At 42.7% G+C, this 20,821-nt stretch overlaps 1 protein-coding gene across 1 annotated transcript in view; it reads left to right on the plus strand.

The window, feature by feature from the left end:
• LOC310791577 (protein NLRC3-like) overlaps window positions 1-20,501 on the plus strand; it is a gene marked incomplete at both ends in the record, with an annotated part of 35,512 nt that extends 15,011 nt beyond the window's left edge. Inside the window, 8 exons of the mRNA XM_083653244.1 lie at window positions 2,566-2,702; window positions 3,761-3,854; window positions 8,770-8,883; window positions 14,447-15,468; window positions 15,580-16,205; window positions 17,825-17,998; window positions 20,061-20,234; window positions 20,465-20,501. Coding sequence (XP_083509370.1) covers window positions 2,566-2,702; window positions 3,761-3,854; window positions 8,770-8,883; window positions 14,447-15,468; window positions 15,580-16,205; window positions 17,825-17,998; window positions 20,061-20,234; window positions 20,465-20,501 — 2,378 coding nt within the window. The remainder of the gene's footprint in view (window positions 1-2,565; window positions 2,703-3,760; window positions 3,855-8,769; window positions 8,884-14,446; window positions 15,469-15,579; window positions 16,206-17,824; window positions 17,999-20,060; window positions 20,235-20,464) is intronic.
• Between the last annotated feature and the right edge of the window lie 320 nt (window positions 20,502-20,821).

Raw genomic sequence — 20,821 nt, forward strand, 5'->3', positions numbered from 1 at the left:
TGTTTTCGAGGGAATATCAGCTCTCTTATCATTAGTGCGACTGTGTTTAGCAGCTCCCATCGGCTCCTCACAACTACCCATGTCTGCTAGCAACAACAACTGGTCAGAGTTTTTCAAAATAACACATCTAAAGCACACATGATTTGATTTGATTTGATTTGATTTTATTAGACGTCAATCATGGAAAAAACAAGTTACAACAAGTTTATCAGAGCGTCAGGGATACAGACACATGAAAGTCTTTCGACTTATTTCCACTGTGGTCCCTGGACTGGGACAAACAACATAGTAACAAATACATACAATGCACCAATTAACCCCAATAAATAAAATAAATAAAACATCCTAAGCTACACTACCTACAGCATAAACACACCAAGAGTTAATACTAAAAGGTGACCATTCTATTCTGAAACATTATCTAAAAGCCATGCTTTGACCTTTATCTTAAAAATGAGATGGCTGGAGATGCTTTTTATAGCTAGGGGTAGAGAGTTCCAATTAACTGCTCCCCCAAACTTAAAAGAGCGTTTACCCATTTCGGTGGTGAACGTGGGCACGGTCAGGTCTGCAATACTGGCTCTGGTGAGGTGTGTGTGGGCTTCACTACGTTTCTGGAAGAGCTTACAAAGGTACGCAGGGGCTCTGTTGGTATAGATGCTGTGCACCTGGTTCAGCTGTAGTTGAACTGACCTGGCTGCCAGAGGGAGCCAACCCAACTGCCGGAAATGCAGCTTACCAACATGGTCCATCGCAGACAGCCCCAAGACAAGCCTGACTAGCCTATTCTGAGAAACCTGCAGCTTCTTTTTTAGGGCTATGGTTAGGCCACCGTACCATGAGCCAATCGCATAATCAAAACAACATAAGACCAGTGAATTTGCTAGTAGGTGAAGACTATCCGGGTCCAGAAACTGCGCTTTTCTGGCCAAGAACTTGGTTCTGCCATTCACCTTGCTTATCGTCTTAAGAGCCATGGATTCGCCGCCCAGACTGCGATCTAGCAGACAGCCATTGAAAGTGATAATAGGTTTATTTTGAAAATTAAATTAAATGTAAGGAAGTACCCTAAAGACACGTTTAGATGCACAACAAAATAGATAAAAAGTGACTGGCAAGAGCCTGCGAGAGCATGGTTTTACACAGACAGCTCACTTGACTCATGATGAAGCTATGCATTAGGTGAAGCTAACTGTATTGAGACAATTAACAACACATACACAAAGCTTTTTGTGCACAGTAGATCTCAGGACATTTTATTTTATTACATTCTTTATTCACTGTAAATGGTCAGCAATTATACTGAACATACAGTAACTGTTGGCTACTGATGTTTATTTAGCTATTATATTTTTATTCTTTATTTCCTCAGTGCTCACTTCCAGAAGTTGACAATGCATAATGTTAAATTCTTTTTTTAATAAAGTTGGCCTATTTGTTCAAGAAAGCAGCCGTCTGAGTAGCTTTGCACATCGTTATATCGGTGCACAATCCACATAGAAAAGGTCTATATCTGCTCAAAAATGCACTATGTCAGCACTCTGCAGCCATATCAGTAATCGGTGAATATCGGCTCTAGTACCACCCCTGCCTCATTTTGAGCCAGGAAAACCCCTGTTTGGGGTGTGATTGACAGGTCACCTGTCCAGTGATCTCACAGCTCACCTAACACGGACCAATAGCAGGCAGCTCTGTCTGGCAAAACAAAAGAACAAGATGGCAACGGTCAAAATGCCAAACTCAAGGCTTCAAAATGGTGACAATCATGGTGGCTACATGATATGTTTATACAATCTATTAACATTGTGCCGAAACCCTCCCTCCATGTTACATGTTTGTTCATGTTAAAGGGATAGTTATTTTATGTGAGGTACTTGCATACAGTCAGTGTACTACATGCAGTAGAATGCAGCCGGCGTGGTTTCAGTTTGGTGAAATGGAGACCGGCCGCATCACGCAAGTAGAGCTGTCTGCTGAGTGTGAAGGGAACCAAAAACGTATAAAAAAAATATATATATATATATGTATATATGTATATATATATATATATATACATAAAATGCTTCCATACTGCTCACCTGGTGTAATCCAAGACTCCACAAGCCCTCAGATACCAAATTGACGTGAAAAGGTGTCTTTTACACCGTGTTTTTAGCTGAAATCTTCACTGTAGCCAGGTGTGGAGCTAAGTGGGGAAGAAGTGGGGCTGATGCACCACCTGCACCTTTCTCATGGCCCGTTTCACATCATCAGGCAGCTCTACTTCCATGATGTGACCGGTCTGCATTTCTCCAAACTGGGACCAGGCTGGCTGCATAAATGTAGTACACAAACTGTATGCAAGTACCTCATACAAACTCAGATCAACAAATCCAAACTATACCTTTAAGTGCACATTAGGTGCACAAAGTGTGCGAGTGTCTCTGTCTCTTTCCAGCTGTCTGCATTGAGACAGAGAAATAACTATGTGCATGTGAGTGATCATGACTGTAACAGCTGTTCTCCTCTTCTCTCCATCAACAACAGCACCTGTCTCTAAACCCTCCATCTCTAAATGGTGTGCAGATGATTTGACTCGCTGTTTTCTGAGCTGTGACTCAAACACCACCACAGACGCTGAACCAGTCAGCTACACCTGGGAGAAAGACAACACCAGAGAGAATTCCACAGAGTTACTCAAACACCAAATGATCATTACAAAGGTACAATACAGCAATGCTACTGACAGTGTTTGTACCTCTGAGTCTTTCTGTCCATGTGTCAGTTAGTTAATGCACTGGTTCTCAAACTTTTTCACATCAACTGACACAAATTAGACCACAGACTCCCATCTGATAAGGTTTTAGCTTTTAGATGTTTTATTACAGAAAGTGTATGAAGACCATGACCAAAACAGTCATTGTGTTAATTAATTGTGGATGAATTATAGTGACATTAAGTTATCCTTCTTTTTTCTGGGGACCCTCTCATGGACCTCTGGGGTTCCCCAGACCCCATTTTGAGAACCACTGAGTTAATGTCCACTAGTAATATCAGGAGATGAACAAATGCATTCCTTTACAGGAATACACCATAATGATTTGTTCAACTTGCATCACATATTCATTGCACCAGCCGCTAGTTTTCAGCTGTTTTAACCCCCCTCCCCCCCCCCCTTCCTGCAGCAAGCCCAAATATAAAGTGCCAAAGTCACACCCTCTTCCGGGTTAGACATACAAACCAAGGGGTTTCATCCACCATTTATTTTTCCATGGACATTTTGTAAAAATAGTAAGAATAGTTTTACTTGGTCAAACCAAGCGATTCAGCTATATTTAGAATCAGGAGAGACCATAAAGAGAGAACATTTCACTCAGACTAAAAAAACACACATACACACACACGCTAAATCTGCTTTCTTTTTTAGATTTGGTCAGTTTTATATCATAAAGAATAAGATTTTCAGGGCTACAATGGGGAACCTGTCTCAGACTGAAAGAGAGTGAGCATGTGAAGTGTTTAGCTAGCAGCTTCTGTGAACTGTGTCTAAGCAGCTCCTCTCAACACAGCAGATTACATCATGTGCTTTAGGAGGTTAGGTGTTTTTGGATGCTTCCAATGTGGGCGTTGGCTTAAGAAGACTGTGCTTTAACCAGAGTAGCTGGTTTAAGCTGCTGAAGTGCCGTTGAGCAAGGCACTGAATCTGAATGCTCTGTTAAAAATGAAAGTGAAATGTGGCTGAGTGATTGGTTTGTGATCTTATATTTCACTGGTTTTATAGGTGAAGGATTTGAAGTATGCATCAATCAGCTGTAAGGTGGAGAACCCAGTCAGTGAGGAGGTCAGCCAACCCATCAGCAACCCCCTCATCCCGAGTGAGTTACAACACTTTAACAACAATGCAGTGCTACCACTACGTCTCTCTCTTCTCTTCTCTCCCCTCCCTCTCTCTCTCTCTCTTGTCTCTCCCCTCCCTCTCTCTCGTGTCTCTCTCTCTCTCTCTCTTTCTCAACCCACCAGTCAAGGCAGATGCCACCTAGAGTCAGGTCTGCTCGAGGCGTTGTTTTCCTTCCTGCTGCTGCCAAATGCATGTTATGAAATTGTTTAAATTGCTGGGTTGAAACTTAGTAAAGACCCTGGTCTTCAACCATTTGTAAAGATGTAATTTGAATTCATTTTTAATTTGTAAACTGTTGTTATGATTTGCTGCTATATAAAGCAACTTGACTTGACTTAACACTTGTTGCTGTTATTTTTTCTGTAGAGTCTGATGGTGAAGGGAAACGGAGAACAGGGAGAACAGGGAGAATAGTCACCATCTTTGTGGTACTGACAATGTTGCTGCTCGTCATGATTCCCATTGTCAAACGCATACGCAGAACAGGTAGGAAGCCAAGAAATACTATATTTATTTACAATGAATTACTGTCTAATTGATATTATTAATACTGATGTAATCAAAATGATCTCTAATTGATAGTATTCACATTTTGTGTCCGGGCCTAGACCAGCACCCCCCCCCCCCCCCCCCCCCTGCTTAATGTTGTTGAATTGCCTCTCTTGAGTTCCATTTCCACCCTGCCAACACAGGAGGCGCTGCACTCCTCCCCCATAGACTTGAATAAAAGATTGCCAGGTGTTTTCACTAAAGCTTTACATTACAGCCTGCAACATACAGCGTAATGATTCCAGAGTCATGTTTTGTACTAACAGTGAGCCAGTACAGTAGCTACTGATACATACTCTTTCAGGGTGATTCAAGACCCCTGCACTTCCTGAAAGGGAGATCATTCAGGTTGATCAGGGGTTTATTTTGTGATCATGACCAACTCGCTGCTCTACACTATCCTGCTTATTACAGTGAGACAGCCCCTTGGCTCAAGACCATTAGAGAGAGGTCTGACACCTGCATGGTCAGGCAGTCAGTCTGTCTCTCCTCTTTGGGTTATTTGGTTTGGTTAGTTTTTGGGTTGATTTATTTTAAATTTTCTCACTCATCCACACACTACATAGCCTGGTAAACCACCCTGATCATGTGACCTCACATTCAGTCTGGTCTCCAGCCCGCCTCCAGCAAAGTGCAGAAATGAGAGAGTCCATGTAGTTGACAACGTAACAGTTGGCAAAACTATAGTGGCTCCTGAAGCAACAAACGTTAACGTTTGTAGAGTAAACAGCCAGAATTGCAGTAATTGCAGAAATAGACTCAATAACAAAAATTAAACAAGAACAAGCGTATGCACCAGCAGAGAGAATGTTTTTTTGAGTGGATTTGGCGACACTTGACTGAAGGTGTTGTCTGTCAAGTCAAGTAGCCTATTGACTGAAGGTGTTGTCTGTCAAGGCAAGTAGACTATTGACTGAAGGTGTTCTCTGTCAAGTCAAGTAGCCTATTGACTGAAGGTGTTCTCTGTCAAGTCAAGTAGCCTATTGACTGAAGGTGTTGTCTGTCAAGTCAAGTAGCCTATTGACTGAAGGTGTTCTCTGTCAAGTCAAGTAGCCTATTGACTGAAGGTGTTGTCTGTCAAGTCAAGTAGCCTATTGACTGAAGGTGTTGTCTGTCAAGTCAAGTAGCCTATTGACTGAAGGTGTTCTCTGTCAAGTCAAGTAGTTCAAGTTCAATATTGCGATGACGATATGACCTGCGATAAATGAAAAAATGCTATAAACAAAAATATAAAAGGGTACATATTAGCTACAGTAGCGTGTTATTTTACCACGCTAGCCGGGCGCTTCTCGCTCATACAGTATGAGCCCGGCTAGCGGGGTAACGTGTTTCATATCGCGATGACGATGAAAATACGATACATCGTGCAGCCCTAGTGTACACACACACACACACACACACACACACACACACACACACACACACACACACACACACACACACACTACACTATACTACACTACACACTACACTATACTGACTACAGTACACACATTATTGATATAACACATTATTGATATAGCCTACTGACTGTGACAACGGCTACTTCCATGCTAACTCTAAATTTACTGTTAAATTTACCGGACTTCTTTCTGTGGATTGATATGTCTGTACGTGGTCCTCCAGTCTTTTAGAACGGCGTGCATAGCAATGGTCTGTTTTACCTAGCAATGGTCTGTTATACAGAATTAGCAAAACATAGAATGTCATGATTGACCAATTAGGTCAGTAGTATTCAACAATGTAGTTTTACTCAATTAGTTTAGCCACAGCTGTAAAGGTAAAAGTGGGGCTATTTAAATGTTTTATTTGTTCTTTACAAAAGCCCCCCTCACTGTTGCCATCGCAACACAGCAGCACCTTGGAAATATGGCCGTAAGATGGCGAAGTTAGATGACTAACATCTGTACACTGTTAGTATAAAAGATTACACCAACTCCGGAGTAATTATGCTAATCTAAAGCGTTGCCAAAAAACCTTTTAGACCTGGCAATATTGTGTCCACGTCTATGGTGCAAAGGTTTTAACAGTGTGAATATAAGCTTAATTCATCATAACATTGCTACAATACAACATTTTTACAACCACACCTCCACCACCTCCAGCTTCACCACATCACATCAGCCCTACAACCACACCTCCATCTTCACCACATCACATCAGCCCTACAACCACACCTCCATCTTCACCACACCACATCAGCCCTACAACCACACCTCCATCTTCACCACATCACATCAGCCCTACAACCACACCTCCAGCTTCACATCAGCTAGCCGTACATGAGAAACACTTTTGGGAGCAAGAGGGAGAAAAAAACACAGGAAGTGCGGGGGCGGGGTCACAACACAGCAGCCACAGGATCATGACACATTTTGGCAAACAGCAAATCATTGACTGCAGTAGAAGTATGCTTGATCTTTCTCCTCTCTTCCTGTTCACCCCAAACTATGATTCAAACTTTCACTTCAGCTGAACTTAAGTTTAGCAGACATCCAACGATTCACAGTTATTAATTTGGGCTAACAGTGATTGGTTTCTTTCTTTTCCTGCAGTGACCCTGAAGCTGGAACCAGGTCAGTACCTAAATCACTCATACAATTATTCCTATTGATGCATAAGAATAAAAGTAATGATGCTCATCTAAAGCGAAAAACCTTTTAGACCTGGCAATATTGTGTCCACGTATATGGTGCAAAGGTTTTAACAGTATGATAAGCTTAATTCATCATAACATTGCTACAATTGACGGTTCAAACTGCAGGTGAAATGTTGTCTGACATGTTGCCATTTGAAAAATTGGCAATTTGTCCTGATATTAATGCTGCTCAGCTGTTCACCAACTGGTCTGACAGTGACACACAGGGCCCCTTGCAAACAGGTAGACCTACTGGATGTGAAGTTAGGATGGTCTAGCAATTAAGCATTTAGCAAATATGCCTCCCCTCCTCTTTGTACATGTTGATTGATTGATTGATTGATTTTATTTAGTACAAGCACATAAACATTTCATGTAGAAGTAAAATGCAAAGAATTGGCGTACAGGGATAAAAAAAACACATGAAAGTCCCAGGGCTTTGAAGTCCTGGAGCTTATTTCCAATGTGGTCCCTAGTAGAGAAGAGAAAGAAGAGTGAGAGAAGAGAAGTGGGAGTAGTAGAGAAGAGAAGTAAGAGTGAGAGAAGGCGAGAGAGAGAGAGAGAGCACATACTGTATAAAACACACACGAGAATTCAGATTTCAGCATTCTGAACTCTGAGTTTTTAAAATACATGAGACATTTTGAATTAGAAACATTAAATCTACTTGGTGCATGCTGCAACCTATGCCTGTAGCTGCTTTTTTACAGCCCTCTTAAAGCTGGCTAAAGTGGGGATGTTTTGGATGGCCCTGGGCAGGGAGTTCCACAGCCGGCTTGCTGTATATAAAAAACCTTTGGAGCCTGTTTTAGGCTCATGAACGGCTAGTGTCCCTGACCGTAACTGCCGTCCATGGACTTGGCCACGCAGAACGATGCAGGAGCTAAGATACCTAGGGGCAGTTCCATTAACCATTCTATACATGTATCCTAGTTTCAGAAACGAGACTCTCTGCTCCACAGGGAGCCAGCCCACCTTTTTGAAGTGAGCTGGTCCTATGTGGGCTCGTGAATGCATGTTTAACACTAACCTTAGGGTTTTATTTTGGCTAGTTTGCAGCATGTTTTTGTTTTTTGCTGTGACACTGCTGTACCAGTATGTACATGCATAGTCATATTGGCTCATAATCATACAGTTTGCAAGTAGTTTTCTAGTGTCTAATGATAAAGACATTTTTTTACGTTGCAGAAATTTTACCCTTGTGTTGACATTTTTAATAACCTTCAAGGCCATGGTTTCTCCAGACAAAGTCTGGTCGAGGTCTGCACCTAGATACTTGACACAGTCTTTGGAGATGACACTAGTTCCATTACAGCTGATCTCCAGTTCAGAGCATTTCTTCAGATTATATTTTGAACTAAAAAGAATGGATTCAGTCTTTCCTAAATGGATCGAGAGCTTGTTGTCCACCAACCATTTATGAAGATTTCCCAGCTCCCTACTGAGACCAGCTTGGATTTCTTTCGGGTCATCTCCAGATATCAGAAGTGCAGAGTCATCGGCGTACAGTAATAATTTACAAGACACTGCAGAGACCATGTCATTTATGTACAACGAGAAAAGCATTGGAGCCAAAATGCTCCCTTGCGGTACTCCACATGTTATAGGATTATAAGAGGATGATACGCTGTTTATGCTAACGACCTGGGTCCTTCCAGTTAGATACGACCTGAACCATCTCACCGAGCCACTGTCCATTCCGCAGGATTTGAGCTTCTCCAGAAGGATCTGATGGTCAACGGTATCAAACGCTTTCTGGAGGTCAATCAGGACCATACCAGTGCGTTTGCCGCTCTCCATCTGGGTCCGGACGTGGTCGGTGAGATGGATGAGGCAGGACTCCGTGGAGTACCCAGGACGAAAGCCGGATTGAAACTTGTACAGAAGATCGGTCTTGTTTAGGAAATCTGATACTTGATTGAAGATAACCTTTTCAAGGACTTTTGAGATGATGCTGAGTATAGAGACTGGGCGATAGTTTCCCTCATTAGTCCTATCTCCTTTTTTATAAAGTGGGACCACACGGGCACATTTTAAGTCATTGGGAACGCTGCCTTGCTGTATAGACAGGTTAATGACATGAGCTAGGGATGCACTAATCTGTTGCGCTCCATCTTTAATAAACCTCACTGGGAGCCCATCTATACCCGTGGCTTTATTACTGCCCAGGGATTGTATTATTTCTAACACCAGTTCCTTATCAACTGATTGGAGCTTGAAAGCATCCTGAGCAACCTTATCGGCGTAGAAATTACGCACATGATTTTGGTCATATTGACCAGTGGGTTGGGGAAGCTTGCTGACTAGAGATGACGCCACTGTGGTAAAGAAATCATTAAATTTCTGGGCCACCTTTGCGCTATCAAAGCAGATTTCCTTATCAATCACCAGACCGATCTTTAAAGAGGCTGCACATTTGTTTTTTATGGGAGCCCCTAGGTCTTTAAGTGTTTGCCATAGATTTTTTGGGGAGTCTTTATATTCGTGTATTTTTGTTTCGTAGTATTTTTTTTTGGCCTTTCTCACCAGATTAGTTACTTTAGTTCGCCTACATCTATATTCATCATATAGCGCACTGTCGCTTCCTTCCTTTCTATCACAAGATTTCCGGAATTTTGCTAGGGTTTTGTCCCTTAGCTGAATTTGTTCCAGGATGTCTGAGTCAATCCATGGTTGCGAACGCTGTTTGACTCTGACCGACCTGAGGGGGCAGACTTTGTCCAGAATGGATACAAAAATGACTTTAAAATTGGTCCATGCTTCTTCGGCTTTGTTACTCTTTAAAACCTGACTCCAATCAGTGGTCTGTAAAAGTTTCTGGAAGTTTTCAGGCTTATATTTTTTCATTGACCTTATCCTGACAGTGCTGTGTCTGCCAATTTGACTGCGACAGGTCTTTCTTGTGCAGTATGTGACAAAGTGGTCACTGACTCCAACTGGTAACACACCAGATTGAGAGATGTTTACTTTGTCAGATGTCAAGATCAGGTCAATGATAGATCTGCTGGTTTTAGTAACTCTGGTAAAGTCATTGATCAGTTGTGTCAGATCATAACTTGAACAGAATCTCTCAAAACCTGAACGTAGGCCATTAGTTACATCATTAGATTCATGAACATTACAGTTCAAATCACCAGTAACAATTATCTCTTGATCCCAAAAATGATCAGCCTTCATGCAGGACTCTTCTAGGAGTGAAAAAAAGGCTGAACATTTTGGGGGTCGATAACAGCAACCAACCAGGATTGGCCGTGTTTTTGGCAGTAGCACATCTACCCATACTGTTTCCAAATCATCTCTGGTTCACCACCAGCTTATTTTTGTGTCACAGCCAAAATATTCCAAGTATCATAATTCTGTGATACAAAGATGATGTAGGTTCCCTGATAGTGGCACTATGTTAAAGTGAATGAATATCAGATTTCATCAATAATATAATTACATTTATTCAGTTATTCATATTGTGGTATGACAATTTAACATTTGATGCCAGCAGAGGTGGAACGTAACTCGAGCAGTGTAGGCTAATTATGTACAGTTTCTATGGAAGGGGACTTTATTTGAGTATTTCTCCATTTTGACTTTCTACTTTTACTCTACTACATTCCAGAGGGAAATATGGTACTAGTTACTATTACTACAGTATTACTATTATTAGTTACTTTTCAGAATAAGTTTTAACATGCTAATCAAAGCTGAAGATGGAGTTGAGATGAAAGCAACAACTTTATGCCCATTCTCATTGTTGAAAGTCATTTTGTCACAAATCATGACCCGGAGCAAAAAACCCACAAACAGACACAAAGACAAAACACAGTTCCAGGTTGTGCAGGGGACTGAGAACAGGGGCTGTTGTGGTTTGGTTGTAGAGTTCCCAGGTTCGAGTCTGAGGTTATGCAGGCGAGCTGGAGGTGGAAGGGCAAAGCCAGAGAGCAGTGGCTTGTTGAGAGGAGGAGCAGAGCAGCTGTCAGTCTTAGCAAGCAGAGCAACATAATCTTGATGTTAGCTGATGGATTAGCTTTACAAGATTTTGACTATGAATTCCTTGTTCGAATAAAACAATACAAAGTACTCTGGTTCTCTGGACTGACCAGCAAGCTAGAGGGCGTGTCGTCCAATAATTTAACCATCTGACAGTGGATTCAGCTTTCAGCCTTGGTTATGTAGCCTATTGATTGACAACCACACCTCCACCACCACCACCTTCACCACACCACATCAGCCCAACAACCACACCTCCATCTTCACCACACCACATCAGCCCTACAACCACACCTCCAGCTTCACCACACCACATCAGCCCAACAACCACACCTCCATCTTCACCACACCAGATCAGCCCTACAACCACGCCTTCATCTTCACCACACCACATCAGCCCAACAACCACACCTCCATCTTCACCACACCACATCAGCCCTACAACCACACCTCCATCTTCACCACACCACATCAGCCCAACAACCACACCTCCATCTTCACCACACCACATCAGCCCTACAACCATGCCTCCAGCTTCACCACACCACATCAGCCCAACAACCACACCTCCATCTTCACCACACCACATCAGCCCTACAACCATGCCTCCAGCTTCACCACACCACATCAGCCCTACAACCATGCCAGGCACGCCTCCATCTTCACCACATCACATCAGCCCTACAACCACACCTCCAGCTTCACCACACCACATCAGCCCAACAACCACACCTCCAGCTTCACCACATCACATCAGCCCAACAACCACACCTCCAGCTTCACCACACCACATCAGCCCTACAACCACACCTCCAGCTTCACCACACCACATCAGCCCTACAACCACACCTCCATCTTCACCACACCACATCAGCCCTACAACCATGCCTCCAGCTTCACCACACCACATCAGCCCTACAACCATGCCAGGCACGCCTCCATCTTCACCACATCACATCAGCCCTACAACCACACCTCCAGCTTCACCACACCACATCAGCCCTACAACCACACCTCCAGCTTCACCACATCACATCAGCCCTACAACCACACCTTTATCTTCACTACACCACATCAGCCCTACAACCACACCTCCAGCTTCACCACATCACATCAGCCCTACAACCACACCTCCAGCTTCACCACATCACATCAGCCCTACAACCACACCTCCAGCTTCACCACATCACATCAGCCCTACAACCACACCTCCAGCTTCACCACACCACATCAACCCTACAACCACACCTCCATCTTCACCACATCACATCAGCCCTACAACCACACCTCCAGCTTCACCACACCACATCAGCCCTACAACCACACCTCCAGCTTCACCACATCACATCAGCCCTACAACCACACCTCCAGCTTCACCACACCACATCAACCCTACAACCACACCTCCATCTTCACCACATCACATCAGCCCTACAACCACACCTCCAGCTTCACCACACCACATCAGCCCTACAACCACACCTCCAGCTTCACATCAGCTAGCCGTACATGAGAAACACTTTTGGGAGCAAGAGGGAGAAAAAAACAGAGGAAGTGCGGGGGCGGGGTCACAACACAGCAGCCACAGGATCATGACACATTTTGGCAAACATAGCAAATCATATTGACTGCAGTAGAAGTATGCTTGACCTTTCTCCTCCCTTCCTGTTCACCCCAAACTATGATTCAAACTTTCACTTCAGCTGAACTTAAGTTTAGCAGACATCCAACGATTCACAGTTATTCATTTGGCCTAACAGTGATTGGTTTCTTTCTTTTCCTGCAGTGACCCTGAAGCTGGAACCAGGTCAGTACCTAAATCACTCATACAATTATTCCTATTGATGCATAAAAATAAAAGTAATTATGCTCATCTAAACCGAAAAAACCTTTTAGACCTGGCAATATTGTGTCCACGTATATGGTGCAAAGGTTTTAACAGTATGAATATAAGCTTAATTCATCATAACATTGCTACAATACAACATTTTGATGACGGTTCAAACTGCAGGTGAAATGTTGTCTGACATGTGGCCATTTGAAAAATTGGCAATTTGTCCTGATAATAATGCTGCTCAGCTGTTCACCAACTGTGGTCTGACAGTGACACACAGGGCCCCTTGCAAACAGGTAGACCTACTGTATATGAAGGTAGGATGGTCTAGCTAGCAATTAAGCATTTAGCAAATATGAACAAAACACAGTTCAAGGTTGTACAGGGGACTGAGAAAAGGGGCTGTTGTGGTTTGGTTGTAGAGTTGCCAGGTTCGAGTCTGTGGTTCGGCGGGCGAGCTGGAGGTGGAAGGGCAAAGCCAGAGAGCAGTGGCTTGTTGAGAGGAGGAGCAGAGCAGCTGTCAGTCTTACCAAGCAGAGCAACATAATCTTGATGTTAGCTGATGGATTAGCTTTACAAGACCACACCACATCATCCGTAGATGAGAAACACTTTTGAGAGCAAGATGAATAAGAAATATAGCCACAAGCGGCAATACCAGGGCTTCAAGCCTATTGCCCCTGAAGGGACTTGAATATCTGTATCTTGAATAACTGTATCTGTCACCCAGGTCAGCAGTTGACCTGGATGGATCTAAAAAAGTGTCGTCATCTGTAGGTCAGCAGTTGACCTGGGCAAAGTCAGCAATAGAAAAACATGGAAGGGTGATGGTGATGATGTCACAATGCCCTAAAATGGCCTAAAAACAAAATGTCGCTGTATCATGGGCAAATTCTTATTTTTTTTTCCTGGAGCATCTAATAAAAACCAATATCTGTCATTGGGCCAAATTGCAGGTCTCTGCGATGTAACAACTCACGGGAATTTGCATCACAGCTGATGAGGAAAAAGAAAAAAAATATTATAATAAAAATAAAAATCTGAGCAAAAACAATAGGGGTTAGCCCCTTCGGGGCTTGACCCCCTAATAAGAATAAAGAAAGAGACAAATCATCCCTTCCTGTTCACCTCAAACTCTACTGGACAAAAATATATGCTCCCATTTTTCATGAGCTGTAAAAAAGGATCTAAGACATTTTAGATGCACACAAAAGACTTATTCCTCTCATTTTGTTCACAAATGTGTTTAAATCCAGGTTAGTCAGCACTTCTCCTGTGCCTTGGTCTGGTCAGCTCTGAAACTCTGGTTGAGTAATAATAGCCAATTCTACAACAGCACCTTACATGTATACCCAGTCAGGACCTGCTCAACCCACCAGTAATGAGCGGAATAGAATCCAAGGAGTTGGAAATGTGTAAATTATCAGGACATGTTTGCATTACTCTTTACTCACCTCTCATTGATTTAATGTTTTTATTCTTTCAGAAACTCTTGCTACATGTCAACATCAACACAAATCTAATCAGAAGCAGAAGTTTCAGTGTCTGTGTGAATGGTTTGCTACAGCAGGAAACAAAACACTTCTGAATCAGATCTACACACAGCTTTACATCACAGTGGGAGGGACTGGAGAGGTCAATTATGAACATGAGGTCAGACTGATTGAAGCAGCATCCAGAAAGCAGAGATCAGAAACACCAATCACGTGTGAAGACATCTTTAAACCCTTACCTGGAAGAAATAAACCAAGAACAGTGATGACAATGGGAGTGGCTGGCATTGGGAAAACAGTCTTAACACAGAAGTTCACTCTGGACTGGGCTGAAGACAAAGCCAACCAGGATATACAGTTCATATTCCTGTTCACTTTCCGAGAGCTGAATCTGCTGAAAGATAAAGAGTTCAGCTTGGTGCAACTTCTTCATCTCTTCTTTCCTGACATAAAAAAAGCAGGAATCTGCAGCTTTGACAAGTTCCAGATTGTGTTAATCTTTGACGGTCTGGATGAGTGTCGACTTCCTCTGGACTTCATGAAAAACGAGATTGTAAATGATGTTACCAAGTTCACCTCAGTGGATGTGTTGTTGACAAACCTCATCAATGGGAAACTGCTTCCCCTTGCTCGCCTCTGGGTAACCACACGGCATGCAGCAGCCAATCAGATCCCTCTGAGGTATGTTGACATGGTGACAGAGGTGAGAGGCTTCACTGATGAACACAAGGACGAGTACTTCAGGAAGAGATTCACAGATGAGCAGCAGGCCAAAAGAATAATCAAATACATCAAGATGTCACGAACCCTCCACATCATGTGCCACATCCCAGTCTTCTGCTGGATCACTGCTACAGTTCTGGAGGATCTGTTGAAAGCCAGTGAGAGAGAGGACCTGCCCAAGACCATGACTGAGATGTACATCCACTTCCTGCTAGTTCAGTCCAAACAGCAAAACATCAAGTTTCCTGAGAGAACTGAGACAGAGACCAGGGGCCAGATGATTCTCTCTCTGGGAAAACTGGCTTTTGAGCAGCTGGAGAGTGAGACAGGCAACCTGATCTTCTATGAAGCTGACCTGAAGAAGTGTGGCATTGATATCACAGCAGCCTCAGTGTACTCAGGAGTCTTCACACAGATCTTTAAAGAGGAAGGGGTGCTGTACCGGAACAAGGTATTCTGCTTTGTCCATCTGAGCATTCAGGAGTTTCTGGCTGCTGTCTACATGCTCCACTGTCACACAAATAGGGATAAGGAGGAGGATAAGGAGGTTCTGGAGACATTCCTGGGTGGTGAAGAAGAAGAAGACGAAGAAGAAGAAGAAGGTAGATCTAAAGACAGTGAACAATCCCTGGATGTCTTCCTGAGGAGAGCCATGCTTAAATCCCTTAAGAGTGAAAATGGCCACCTGGACCTCTTTGTCCGCTTCCTTCATGGTCTCTCACTGGAGTCTAGCCAGAAACTCTTGCAAAGCCTGCTGGGTCAGACAGAGAGCAAACCAGAAAGCATCCAGAGAGCCATCATCAGCAACCTGAAGAAGATGCACACTAATAATACAAAAGGGGAGCACTTAGATACCTCTCCAGACAGAAGCATCAACATCTTCCACTGTTTGATGGAGATGAATGACCAGTCAGTAAATCAGGAGATCCAACAGTTCCTGAAGTCAGAGAACAGATCAGATCAACTCTCTGAGATCCACTGCTCAGCTCTGGCCTACATGCTGCAGATGTCAGAGGAGGTTCTGGATGTGTTGGACCTGGAGACCTACAACACATCAACGATTGGACGACAGAGGCTGATCCCAGCTGTGAGGAACTGCAGGAAGGCTCGGTTAGTCCTGATGTGAATACCAACAGTATAGAACAGTGTAGAGTGACCTTCATATAGCTGACACAATCAGAATTACTATAAAGATATATAGTTCCTCAAACATACACAACTGTTGTTCTACATAGCAGTGGCACACAGTAATCACATTACTTTTCCCTCTAACTAGAGTATCTAGAGTAAAGTCATTACTGTTGCAGGTTCAGTTTCACATTCCAAGTACTAATCTAACAGATAGGTTGTGAGTTTCATTCTTCAAGTCTATCAACTCTTTATTGGTGTAATTTATATGAAAGACCCCCCTTGTATTATTCTGCCTTCAGCTCATGTCAGAGATATTTATGAATTTAGTGTTTTAGGCTAAAAACTTAAAACCTGACCAAATCTGTGGTGAAGCCTGACTGACTCTAATGGTGCTAGGCTGTTTTTTATCAAAAGTTTAACTGCCTGTGGAGCTCAGGCTGAAAATATTTTCATATACTTTTAATCACTTTACAGAAAGGCTTCGATGAATTTGCATTATGTATTATTTTATGTGTGGTTTTTACTGATTTATACATTAACCACTTTTGGAAAATTTCAAACAATATAATACTGTATAAATGATCATAATCTGTCTGTCTGTCTGTCTGTCCTTTGCGCATCTCGAGAACCGTTGGTCTGATCGACTTGAAACCTAGGGGAGTGTGCTTAAGGGTACCTGACTGAGTGCAGTGCAAGAAAAAATGAAAGAAATGTGCCCATGGGGGAGCTACAGCGATATCAATAATTTTACATTTTCAAACCTTCGCAGGCCACTTTAGGGCATTGTGACATCATCAGTGATGTCAAGGGGGGGGAGAACGGGGGGAGTGGGGGGGGGGGTGAAGAGTGGGAGGGCAGTGTCTGTATGTCTGTCCTTTACGTATCTCTAGAACCGTTGTCGGATCGACTTCAAACTTGGGGAGTGCACTTAGGGGGACCTGACCGAGTGCAGTGCGAGAAAAAGAATTAAGAAATGTGCCCACGGTTGGAGCCACAGCTATATTTTACATTTTCATTATGACATCAGTGATGTCAAGGGGGAGGGGAACGGGCACTGCGTAATGGGTACTGCACCAATCGGAGGGGCAGAGTGGGAGAGAATAATGTATGAATGGGGGGAAGGGGAATGGCTAGATGTACCCATGGGGGGGTGCAGAATCTTCATCTGGGTAGATGTACCCCGGGTGATTGGGGAGAAAGGGAAGGAGGGAACGGGCATGAGTATTGCACTAGTAATAATAATAATAACAACAACAACAACAACAACAACAACAATAATAATACATGTAAGTATTATTATTATGATCATCATCGGTTATTATTATTATTGTCATTATTATCATTATTATTGTTGTTGTTAATGTTATTATTTGTATTATTATTATTGGTGGTGGTAGTAATACTACAAGTCGTAGTAGACATAGTAGTATGCTGTATAGGTTTTGATTGGTATGCTATAGTCCCAGCTCTGCTTTGATAATCTCTCATTTTACATTAAATCTGTAAACAGACTTTGTGGCTGTGAACTCTGAGAGATCTGAGCTCTGAAGTCCTGGTTTCAGCTCTGAAGTCCAACTCCTTCTTTATTATTTATTCAGATTGAGGTTCTGCGAGTTGTCAGATGCTCACTGTGAAGTTGTGGCCTCATCTCTGAAGTCCGACCCCTCCCATCTGACAGAGCTGGACCTGAGTGACAGCTACCTGTTTTCTCCAAGTGTGAAGCTGCTCTCGACTGGACTAGAGAGTCCACACTGCAGATTGGAGACTCTCAGGTCAGAAATTTAATGTGCTGATCTGAATATTATATGAATATTGTCATTTGAGGATGTCTCTATCCTGTCTTTCCATCTGAAATCAGACAGTAGGGATGGGTATTGTTTGGATTTTATCGATACCTTTCAACGATACCTATCGATACTTCGGTACTGCTTATCGATACAGATACTTATCGATACTCTTATCGATACTACTCTCCATAATTTGTGCAAAAAATAAAGACATGACATGAAGAGAGGCGAAAAGATTCAACAGAATTTTGTTATTAGTTATTACAAGTTAAATTCCTGAGAAGGCCTATTTCACCTCTGTGATTGTGAATATGATGATTTATTAAACCTAGGCCACCTATGTAGTGTCACTCTTAAGGCGGAATCATACTAGCACATAGAATTCATTGCGCACGTCACTGACTGGAAACTCGACACTAACAAAGTTGCCTGCAATACATCTCTTTACTGGGGCATATTTTCATTTACAAAACATCTTCTTCATCAAGTCTGGATAAATCACACCCGTTTTCAAAGTATTATGGGACAAACCAGCACGATGCAGTCAGTTACGTTACGTGGAGTTTGTGGACCAACTTTATCTGAACACATGGCTCTGGATGTAACTAATTTGCTGCAAGCTAAACGTGTTACAGGTAAAGTGAACACCGTCGCTGTACGTTGTTGTTCTGTATTCAGAGTTGGCAAAGTCCACATAATATTCTGTGACTGTCAGAAAATATGTCAGGTTCAGCAAAGCACTGTGAGGTTTGTGCAATGCGAGGCAGAGATTTCTCTCTGTCTCAGAATCATCACAGGGCAGTCGCTCGCTTTATCAGATTATTGTATTTATATTGTTGTGTGAATCAGCAACGCCATGCCTCCCATCATAAAACTAGTTTTCTTCCAAATATACTACTGATCTTTGAAACCTGCCGCAAGTGTAGTCACAGGACAGGAGTGTAAACACGCAACATCAAAAGCCTGGTGCCGCTTCGTCATTGTTAGGGAATGGTAAAAAAAACAAAAAAACAATAGCAGCACCAAACGTCCAGGACCTTATTAATTCCTGGTACCGACCAATCAGGAACCGGTACCAAATAATATTGGTGCTTGGTACCATCACTATCAGACAGTGCAACATTTGATCTTCCTGAGTAAATTCCTTTGTGGTAAAATGAATTGTTCTATCATAACTCCATACATATTCTGATGTAAAATGCACTTGGGACACCAGAGCTGTTGCTCAATGTAGGTGTTTCCAGACTTAAAGGGGTGTGATGTGAACTCTGGTAGAACCTTGGCTTGTATAAGACGAATCAGCGTGACGTCGCTTGCTACCCAGAAATGCGGAACCCTGCGGCAGTTATTCGTATGAGTTGAGCCAAACAAACGTTAATATCTCAAAAACTATACATCACCATCACTTATATTTTCATACATTCTGAGTGAGAGCAGAATTAGCTCAAGAATTTGATGTATAATATATGCATATCGTGTTAAAGTTGTGTGAACTGTCGCAGTTTTTAAAATGTAAACAGAGTCAGACACTCAAGCCTCTCAAAGCTCACGCTCCATAGGGTTCCATTGCTGTTGCCACCCAGTGACGCGGTTTGTTTACCAAAATGCTGCTCGGTTGATCCCTCATAGCTTTCTGGAATTGATAAAACCCCAAATTCTGTGATTCACTCTCATCTGTTGCTCCAGTAGAGACAATTGGAGAGTTCAGGTTAAATTAAGGTCAAGTTCCCATTAAGTTACGGTGCAGTTAGAGGTAAGTTTCCAACTCAAATTCAACTTTTTATTACAATTATTTCCAGAGAAAATTGCCATATGAAAATATTGTCCCAATAAGAAGTGCATTCTGGACCTAAGGTCACAAACGTCAAGGCACAAACTGCAGATGTATTCATCTGGTTGGTTATAGAATGTGTTGAGGCGAAATGGAGAAATCCTGAGACATAGATGTGACAGGCTGTCTGGTTTCAGATGGAAAGACTACAGTCTAGTAAGCCAGTAAGCCCTCCGCAATATTTCATGTAATATTTTTGCTTTGTTCTTTCTTCAGATTGAGTGGCTGCAGCTTATCAAAGACTGGCTGTAAATACCTGGCCTCAGCTCTGGAGTCCAAACCCTCCCTTCTGAGAGAGCTGGACTTGAGTTGCAATGACCTGCATGACTCAGGTCTGAATCTGTTCTCTGCTGTACTGGAAAGTCCAGACTGCAGACTGGAAACTCTCAGGTAAAATCAGTTTGCACTTTGCAGTTTTTCTCAGTTGATTCAACACATTTCTCGTCTCTCAAAACAGGATTCCTGAATCTGCAAAGGTCGCCCTGCAGGTTTTACATAAGGATTTGGATTTTATTGATCCAGCTTCATATACACAGCAGTGAAGCTCAGTGACTGAGAGAAGATCATCCATGCTCTGATATCTTGTCATTGTTACTGCACCTCTCTCTGTTCCTCTCCAGCTGCTTCAGAATAGAGCAGCTGGATTTTAACCAGTAGGAAGGTGACCTCTTCATCTCCCCAGTTTTAACATAATGTCGTCTGGTTCCCAGTTAGATAGAGGATTCATATTAAAATGCTGCTGAACACATTTAAAGCAGGCTAGTTTTGGTCCTGAATTTAACTGTGGAGCTCTTAGTTCCCTGTGAGCTGAGATTTCCAGGCCGTGACTTTCCTCCAGACTCAATACTGAAGGTGGTTTCACTTTAGTCCTCAGGGCTTCCAGACTGTGGAAAGCCTTTCCGAGGTACTTAGGCTCGAGAGTCACTATCATCTTTAAAACTCCTTGGAAAAGAAACTTTGATTGACTTGCTTTTGTC

Source organism: Poromitra crassiceps, assembly GCF_964638095.1.
Source record: "Poromitra crassiceps genome assembly, chromosome: 16".
Lineage (NCBI taxonomy): Eukaryota > Metazoa > Chordata > Actinopteri > Beryciformes > Melamphaidae > Poromitra > Poromitra crassiceps.